At 29.0% G+C, this 10,053-nt stretch overlaps 1 protein-coding gene across 1 annotated transcript; it reads left to right on the top strand.

Annotated features, from left to right (window-relative positions):
• The first annotated feature begins 206 nt into the window (after positions 1-206).
• LOC123294043 (nucleoporin GLE1) lies at positions 207-9,077 on the top strand. Its single transcript, XM_044875112.1, has 11 exons — positions 207-475; positions 1,523-1,732; positions 1,834-1,960; positions 2,846-2,937; positions 3,010-3,091; positions 4,580-4,705; positions 4,997-5,199; positions 5,946-6,074; positions 6,333-6,523; positions 7,523-7,850; positions 8,917-9,077. Exons 1-11 carry the CDS (start codon positions 218-220, stop codon positions 9,022-9,024), a joined length of 1,854 nt encoding a protein of 617 aa, XP_044731047.1. The 5' UTR covers positions 207-217; the 3' UTR covers positions 9,025-9,077.
• The last annotated feature ends 976 nt before the right edge of the window (positions 9,078-10,053 follow it).

Below are 10,053 nucleotides of genomic sequence, written 5' to 3'. Positions count from 1 at the left end.
CTAATCACCGGCTGGCAGATTGATAGGCGCAAATTTTTAATTTGGCTATTGGCTACACTGCCTGTCTAGAAGCATGTACTAAAAAGATTGGACTAATCAAATAAACAAATTGAAGTATATTTTATAATGAAATTTTAAAAAATCATTTAAATTTAATTATAGTTTATTTGGCTGTTAATATTTATTGTGTAAAAATATCTATAATAAAGCGTTCACGATGGATGAGTTAACTTCAACTTTTGAAGAAAAATTAAAAATTTCTGCTTTAAGTAAATTAAAAGGTGTAAACAATTTAAATTTTATGAATTGTGTTACAATTGGCCCTAATGCTAATGTTTCACAAGATAAAGAGAACATTAAAATTACTAGTGTAAAAAATGTGGAAAAATCTAAATCGGTTACCCAGAGAGAACCTTCTTTATCGAATAATAAGCTTTACGTCGAATTTGAAAATTTAAGGAAGCAAAATGTTAGGGTAAGTTATTATCACTTAGAAGGATTGTTAAAATGAGACTATACGTACACACTAGCGAGTTTCTAGCGTAAATCGTTTTGAGAACTTTTCAAAAATCCGCTGATCCAGGTTAATCAACCCAACTACCGTAACCCGCTAGACACACGATTATAAAGGAATAACCTTTTTGTTGTTGTTAAAATAGAAAGTGTTAAATTCAAAATAACCAAATTATACAGATTAATAATATATTCGAGAAAGATTTGAGTAATACAGTGTGTCCCCGGATAGAGGTAACTATACTTGTAAATTTTCTTATTTTGCATTTTAAGAAAAAAAGTCATTCTTTATAAGAAGTTTTGCTTATTATGAAAAGTATGTAGAGGTATAAAACTTCTAAATAATGTATAGGGTAGCCAAAAATTTGGTATCACTATTTTTTTTTGGGTAAACTACCCTTCATTTTTAAAAGTTGACGAAATGTTACTAAAAAAAGTTTCTCGAAATTAACAATTATGACTATACAAAATATCAAGAAGATCTTTCCAACTTTGACAATTCCATTCTTATTGAATGTTTATCCGAGAAAATAAATTTTCTTTTTAATTTTCTAAACTAGTCCACAAAAAATTACACTCTCGGATAGTACATGTTAATTGATTCATTATTATTTTCTTTCTTACGTTTTTTTATAATTAGATCTTTTGTTCAAATAAAAACTGATGCTATAATTAAAGTACACGGATCTTCTTGATATTTTGTATAGTTAGTCATAATTTTTAATTGCGAGTAACTTTTCTTAGTAACATTTCGCCAACTTATAAAAAAGAAGGGTAGTTTACCTAGAATAAAAATAGTGATTGTAAATTTTTGGCTACTTTGTACATTATTAAGAAGCTTTAAATATCTCTACATACTTTTCAGAATAAGCAAAACTTCTTATAAAGAATGACTTTCTTAAAATGCAAAATAAGAAAATTTACAAGTATAGTTACCTCTATCCGGGGACACACTGTATATATAGAAGCTATTTACTGAATTCCTTAAGTTAAATATTTTGTTTTTTAGAAAGTAACTTTAGACAAAACACGCTTTTTCTTAGAAGAAGAGAATAAAATTAAAGAAAATTTGAAACAAGTGAGAGAAAAAAGTGCAAAAGAATTACAAGAACGAATTAACCAGCAAGATAAACTATTAAACCACGAAATTTTAAAAATTGATTTGCAAGCAAAAAAAGAAACGGCTTTATTAGAAGAATTACGGCGAGTGCAAGAAAAGGTAAATATCAGGTTGTTCATATGTTAGCCGTTATTCTTTATTCCCTGATATATTTGTTGCTTATTTTCATGCTAAGTTATTAAAAATAATTAATGTTTTAGAAACGTTCCGAAGATGCATTAAGAATTCAAAATAAGCATTTAGAGTTACAAAGAGTAAAATTTCTGGATTCATTAATACAATATCAAACAGAGTTTCGCAAGGAATTTAATGGAATATATGAAGACGGTGAGTTAATTGAGCCTAATTAGGGTACCAATCGACCTGAAAAACCTTGAAAATATGGAAATTTCGGGGAATTTCAGTCGTGGTAATGGAAATGATTTGATTGTTGATATCTTAGAACCTATTTTTATAATAATCTAAGAATCACAGGGAAATAGAATATTTCCGTTTTTTTGCATAATTGTGAGACTTCGAAAACAGTCAGAAAATTTTTCTTATAATCATGGAATAGTCAGATAATAGGGAATATTCATGAAATTTAAATTTGGTTCTAATATTTTCCTTCCTTAACTTTAATGACTGGACATTTCAACTAAACCATTATTTTAGTAATTAAAATCTTTTTAATTACTTAAAAATAATTAATAAAAGTACAAATTCAGTGAGGGCATATAAAAATTTCTAAAATGAAAATTCAAATTTTTATACGGACGTGACATCATAGTACGGGCTTGTCAAATTTGTTGACATACTGTATGATATTAATTATTTACATTTTATAAGATACTTCATTAAATTATACTATTTTACGGCTTTTTATTAGAAAACTTAATAATAACAAGTGTAAAAGTGTAAATTATACATTGAATTGTCAAAAATTGACAGATCACGTACTTATACGTCAGCAACAGAGAGCGCCAAAAAACTGCGTTTAAATATCTCAAAATTATAATGTATTTTAAATATTTTTTTACACTTAAATACATCATTTTTAAGCAGTATTTATATTTTTTACTTTGTTATAAAGGTGTAAACAATGAATTAAAAATATATAAAAAAATACATGAATATTCCCTATTTGATAAAATCAATTCGGTCCTACTTTGTTTATGTATCCTCGATTACGTTTTCAATCTTTTTTTTAGAACTATTTTATATATCTTTCAGATGAAAACAAAGAAGTGATACCAAAATATGAGGAAAATTTGGTACAGTTAAATGGAAATATGGAAAAAATTCTTACAGATTTTGATGCTAAGGTAAGTATATATTAAAAAACATTTAAAATAAAAATACTTCATTACACATTAGCGATTTATTTATTTTTTTAGAATGGAAATATTTTTGTTGAAAATGCTTACAAAATAGTTAACAAAATTAAAGAAATCCGTAAAATCATTGGTGAAGAATTAGGTAAATATTAAATATATACTGTTATTATTTAACTAAACTTGACAATTCTGTGTCCGAGGATTCATTAATAACGTATAAGAGTTACTAGTTATACTTGAAATCTTTTTTGTTTTGTCGCTATAAATCGAAATTAAGCTATATATACAGAGCAATGATTTTCCAAAATGATCATTCAAAAATTTTCTAACCAAATTAGTACTTTTAAAATGCTTTCAAAGAAATTGGAACGAAAATTTTACAAATAACGAGCATGAATTTTTTTTATGCGGCTACAATGTAGAGTATCTCATTTTAATTGATTACATCCACTGTTTTGTCATGGGATTCCTCATAAAAAAATGGCGCATTCGAAAGGTAGCATATTTTGATAGAAACGCTACTTTTAATTTAGACCCTACCTCGCTCCTGCATTACCATGAGTACGTAAAAATGCATGGTGACACTAATATAGAATTAGACAGGGGACACCGAATTTTATGACCTTGCCAATCTTAAACTACACCGAAACATACACATTATGTGGAAAATGTTATGTTCGTAGCTATTAACGAGATTTTAATATTTTTCGGTTGTAAAATAATGAAAGTTTTTGAGTTAAAAATGTAAAGTGTAGAAATTTTACTAGATATACTTAATCTATATATATAAAAAGAGAGTGTTTGTTTGTATGTCCCCGATTTTCCCTAAAACTAACCATTGACCTTCGGTAGGGGATTATGTCATTGGGTAGCCCTTAGGCTCCCATTGTGAATAAGGGAGTTTGGTGGGGGTGGAATTAAAAATGATCTAGGAATTCATAGAAAATAGATTAAAAAAATAGTTCTAATAGTACAATAGGCCCCACTGTCAATAGTACAATTTTCACTAGATGGCGCTACTGGCGCAAATGTCTTTCGATTTTTCTCGAAAATTCTGGAATGTTCCATGGATTTCTATCGAATTTTCTAGAATTTTCTCGAACATTCTGGAATGTTCTATGGATTTCTATCGAATTTTCTAGAACTTTCTCGAATATTCTGGAATGTTCCATGGGTTTCTATCGATCTTTCCCTTACTTTTCCGTACACACAGAGAGTGTAGACATAATATTGGGATCGGCCAAAAAAATCTTACTGTTCCGTACACACAGAGAGAATTTAAAAAAAAGTCTTTCATTTAACAATTTTGATATTTAAATGTGCAAAAACAACCCAGCGAAGCGGGTTTAACAGCTAGTTATTTTATAAATTTCATATAAATATTCGAACTTTTATTTTAACTTTAAATTATTTTAACTTTTAAATCTTTTTCATTTTAATATGATGAAACATGAGTGACATTAGCAAAGGAGCTACGCCTCCTAAAGCGAGTAAATTCAATATGTACTAGTTTATATTATTCATTTATATTTAATTTAGGTATATATGTTAGATCGGTGCTAAGTTCTTGATTAACTTACTAGATATTGATCTATTTATCATGTTTTTTGTTTTATCTTTTTTCGAATAGAAAATTTAAGGTTAAAAAAATCAGAAGAATTAAGACAAAAGGAAGAAGTATTGAAACAACAGGAAGCGAAGAAAATTGAAGAAGCTGAAAAAAAAGCTGCCGCTAGTGTTGAAAATTCTGAACCAGGTTAGTTATCAAAATCCTATTATTTTAAGATATACACATTATCTATCACGAATTAAAGTTATTTTTCTCCCCTCCTGGAGCAAAATGTCCTGTGCTAAACGAAAATGCCGCTTTCCGCATTCATTGAGCAGAAAAATAGTGAACACACCACGGCAGCAAGTAAAGAATGAACATGAGATCTGAGACATTGATCACATTTGCTCCCTGGATGTATAATATACTATTTTCTGTATACAACCAGGGAAGAATTTTCTAAAATTTAAAAAATTTAACTTTCTATTCATATTTCAGGTGTTTATGAGCTTGGGAATACACAATCATACTATGAAACATATACGGCGTATAAGAACTTACAAGACTATTTAAAAAATTATGAAGAATCATATAAAAACTTATTAAACGATGAAAGATATAAAAAATATCGATTTGATTGTCAAAAAGCTATTAATATGCCTATTAATGCGATCACAGCTGTTAGTGGAGCTCACTTAACTGTAAGTTTAAAAAAATTAATCATATTTAAAACAAATAGTTCCAGAAAAAAACCCTTTTTTAGTCCTTGAGTTTCGACTTCTTTTTTCCTTAGAACCTGTAAAATTGCATTGCTTCTTCGGAGCAATTCTCTGTCTCGAGTTTCTCTATTTTGAATTTCTTCAGTGTCCAAATTGATCAAATTTCTTTAATAACCTTCTTTTGAAACTCAACCACAAATCTATTTATAATTACTAAATATACTGTTATTCTAAATGTTTTCCGACCAGATAAAGAAGAAGGAATGTTTTCGACAGATTCACCTGCTGTGAAATTTTTTTCAGTATTCTCTTTATGTCTGTTTCATATTGTTTCACTATTAAGAATTCTATGTCATATTATGCCATACATTTGAATAACTGTACAAAAGTCAATATCAACGGACTATAACTTTTTACATATTTGCTTACACAATTGATTTTGTATGTTTGTTTAAAAACTTCTACGCGTGCGAACCTTTGTATCCTCGCGCCTGTAGGCTTGTGCTTACTTTGCCTTATTAATCTTCTTTTTAGACAGACTTATTAGGAACTTGTATAAGGATTTAATTTCGTCAAATTAAGTTATTGTTTAGAATGTCAAAAATAATAGCAATTGATCGTAGCATTAGGTTCAAGTGCGTTCAGAGGTTATTTCCCAAGTAGCCAATGCGGACATATGTATCTGTTTTAGTGTAATTCTATTAAGTTTGTGTTAAATTATGTTCCAGGATAAACTAAATCGACTGATGAGATTTCTATCGGGACAAACAGTTGAAGTTGCAAATGTTCGGGTATCTATTGGGCAACATCCTGAAGCTGTTGCATATTGTACTGATTTATTAGCAAAGAAGTTTGTGGTAAGTTGAATCATAGTCATCTTTACTACTGAATTTACAAGTTTTTGTTGGATAAAGTAGTTTAATAAAATTTCCATAGTCTCGAAAATCAAGTAATACATTTACAAGTATGATTAAATAATCAGCTAAAGTTAAAATAAGTATTCAGACAATAGCCTTGTGTCCTGATTCCTGATTCTTGTTGACTTAAGTTGGTAGAAAACATAGACGTCATTATGAGAAGCAACAATGAAACTAATTAATTTATTTTTATTAAAGCGGCAAGGTGATCTTATGGTTTCTAGTAATCCAAAAGCTGCTTTTCCATTTGCCGCAGTTATAGTGGGATTATGGAATGAATTCCCAGATTTTGGAAAATTGATTCTAGCTCATTTTCATAAAGAATGTGTATATTTGGTGCCATTTTATCCAGTACAGGAGGAAGGGCAAACAAATGAAGATTATTATAAGTAATTTTAAATATATTTTTACATGTTTGGGTTTACTCATAAAGCGTTTCTACATTCAACTCGAAAAAATCATTCAAAAAACGGTAAAAATGTGCATAAGAGGCCATGGCTGGGACCCATGACCTTTAGTGGGCGGAAAATTGTGCGCATGTACTCTAGGTACAATTTTTTCCGGAAAACTTTTTTGATCTGACTCCGTTGTTCAAATAAACTAGATCCAAAAAACATAAAACATGTTCCTATTCAAACGTGCTTAAAAATGGCCATACATTTTTTCCTCACCTCGTGGAGCAAAATCATCCCAAAATTCGTGATTACCGCACAAAATTGCCCCTAAGAAAAGTATTTTCATACATTCGCAATTTTTTTTTTTAAACGGGTTTGATTTTGACTACCAGGAGGCTGGCTTAGTACTTAAGTCGCGATTTACTTTTTTTGAAGAATTGCACATTAGCACATCACAACGATATTTAAAGGACATAGTGACCCAAATTAAAATAAAAACAATTATTTTATTGTTTTATAAAATTCATTAACAAAATTTTGTTTTTAAAAGATTTTTAAAAGTTGTTAGATTAGCCTATCTTATATATGCATATATGGTATACAACAAACAACATAGTAAACAACATTTCCGTTAAATATTATATATCTATGCGAGCTAATACTTGTAGTTCTTTTTTCTATCGAATTTTTTTTCTATAGTTATCACTCTTTTATACACTCGTTAGTTTGTCTAATCGTGAGTTCTTTAAAGAGTTGAAGATCTTCAGAACATGAATCCATCATTAAATAAATTTGCCATTGTAAAATCGATATTGGTCCTACAACGTCCAACTCTGTGTTTGGCTTGACACATTTTGGCTTGAATGTTTCTAAAGGAAATAATTTTTTGTAAAATAATCTGCAGTTCCTCTGCTAAAAAATCGAAACGTTTTATTTAAGCCTAAATTAGTTAATTTGAAATCAATTAAAATAAAATTTATTTCTATTATTTAGAGCTCTAGGTTACCGTTATACGGATGGAATTGTAGAAGAGCATGATAAATTTTTAAAGCGATTGACTGGAATTATACGTCTATATGCTGCAATTATAGTAACAAAACAACGTCAAGCGAAACGAAATATTCCAAACCCTCATGGATTAGAGTGTGGATGGCGGTGGCTTGCTAGTATATTAAATTTGGAACCTAGAATTGATGTTACGGCGACCCTTTTATTTAATTTTTTAGATGTAGCTGGAAGTGCTATGCTAATTGCGTATGGAAAACAATTTAAAAAAATTATTTCTTATATATATGAAATATTTTATCCACGAATGATAAAGGTAAGATAATTTACACAAACAAAGAAAGGCTCTTTTTAATCCATGCTTTCTAAAATGCCAGCGTAATGAAGTTAGTAATTAACCAGAAATGCGTTAGTAATTCCTAGTTAGTTTGATCCTTAATTTTCAAAACATTTAAATGGCAACAGGGCCGAAAGTAGAGCTGAAATGACCCCAGTACAATACTAAATTTGGGGGCCCCAATAAAAAATCACTTGTTATAATAATATTGTGTAAATGTAAAGTAAAAATAACAGTATTTTGTCGCTCCAAAAAAATTTATTCACATGTTATACTAACTTGTAGAAACAGTCATGACACTCAAGAATATACTCGTAATGTTTTACAAACGTTTTCAAAACATTTTGTTACATAAAAACGCAAGAACTTATAACTAAAACCTCTTTTTCCTAGATTTTACGATAGCAAATTCATTTATTATTTTATTGAAGTTAATCTTGCACGATCTTCGATTTTCGATGAACAGTATCGCTAAATTACTGAGTCTATCTTGTCTATTGAGCTACCCAAAAAGTTTTTGATGAACTTTAATTTAGTGAAATTCGGCTCAGCATCACAATAGTAACAGGGATAAGTAGGCACATCAAAAATGCTGGTCACACATCCGAATAACTCGACCACAATGACGAATTCTGAATGATCAAAAAACGGGCTAACTATTTGACATATTTTATTAAACTGATCTCTTTTGAAACTGTCGATCTGGCAGAAAGCAACTGAGAAAAAAAAAGAAGATGCCACGTCGTTTGAGAGAGTTTTGGTAAACAGATCAGCTTCTTGCTCCAACTCATTCTTCGATGAATTTGTGAGATATTGAGGTTGCAGGGCTTTATAAGTATCCAAAACATTCTTCATTCTAGCAAACTTACTTTCTAATCACGATGATATTGTATTTATCATTGCCAGGGGACTCCTGTGTGGCCAGCCGTGGTTGCTCTATTGTAATTTCGTCCCTGAAAGGCATATAGTCTCTGAATGCTTGAAGGTCACATTTTGTCATTTTTCTTTTGTAGTTTTAATATCACATTTTTCTTTAATATTTTAGATTGATTCCGGTGGACCCGTTGTACGTTTTCATGTGTTTTTAAACAGTATTATTAAAAGTAAACGAATTCAACCTCCAGAAGGGACATTGCCTGATAATTTTTGGTAGCGTTGCTTTTAAAAGAAAATTAATAAATTATGTAAATGATAAATAATTGTGTAAATTGTAAATAGTTGTATAAATTTAAATGTTTGTATTTTATGTAAGACAATTGGACATTAATAAGTCATAAGCTGTTTATTTTGAGATTACTCATTTTATTTCTAAAACTGTTTAAATTAAAATATTGTAACTAAATCAGTTATTAAACTTCTTTTTTCAATTGGATTATGTGTTCGCATTTTAATGTATAATAAATAAGTTATTATTTTGTTTTTAGAATCCGAGGTAAAAGAAATTCGGTAAAGTTGGCTGAACTCGCGTTGAGAGGCCGCAAATTATGATATTACCTTTGATGTTTTTGTAAATTTTATTTAAATCATATTTAAAAAATCCAAGTAACCACTTTTGTAAAATATGAATCTTTATAGACAACACACATTACCTGACTGTAAAATTTTTCGATTTTATACAATTTCAAAATCGTCTGACTCGAAAACCAGTCATTATTTTTTGTTTGGCAAATAGTAAGTATTATTTAGAATCACAAAAACTATCTTATAAAGAATTATCACGCCAATTGATTTAGTATTTTTTTCAATAAATTTCTTAGTAAGCCAAATTAGATAGCAATATGAAAGATAAGGAAATGAAAGAAAAATATTGTCTAAAACTTAGATAGTCACATGTATAGTTGCGGACAAAAAATGCGATACTTCCTTATATATCAGATATATTTGGTGGTTGAAAAATACACATTTTTTAATATGCTAGGTGCCACCAAATATATCTGATGATATAAGTGTCGCATTTTTATTGACCGCATGTGTACATCTAAACACAATCTTAAATTCGATATTTTAAGTGTCTCAGTTTCCTAAGAACTTTGTCCGCCCAATTACACTCATTATATTCACCACAGTGAAAATATTAACACGCACATGACTAAATAATAAATTATGTTATTAATAAACACGATTTTATTAATATTTAATAATTTGAATGTTGGATACAATATACACAATTTTAATTGTTGTT

This window comes from Chrysoperla carnea, chromosome 2 (assembly GCF_905475395.1).
Source record: "Chrysoperla carnea chromosome 2, inChrCarn1.1, whole genome shotgun sequence".
NCBI lineage: Eukaryota > Metazoa > Arthropoda > Insecta > Neuroptera > Chrysopidae > Chrysoperla > Chrysoperla carnea.
This window is presented reverse-complemented; position numbering and strand designations above follow the sequence as displayed.

Bases quoted from the DNA above. Each gene is read 5' to 3' on its own strand.
- LOC123294043 (XM_044875112.1), top strand. From the start codon at position 218: ATGGATGAGTTAACTTCAACTTTTGAAGAAAAATTAAAAATTTCTGCT. The intron at 1,961-2,845 runs GTGAGTTAATTG...TATATCTTTCAG, and splicing joins TAATGGAATATATGAAGACG to ATGAAAACAAAGAAGTGATA. The intron at 4,706-4,996 runs GTTAGTTATCAA...TTCATATTTCAG, and splicing joins TGTTGAAAATTCTGAACCAG to GTGTTTATGAGCTTGGGAAT.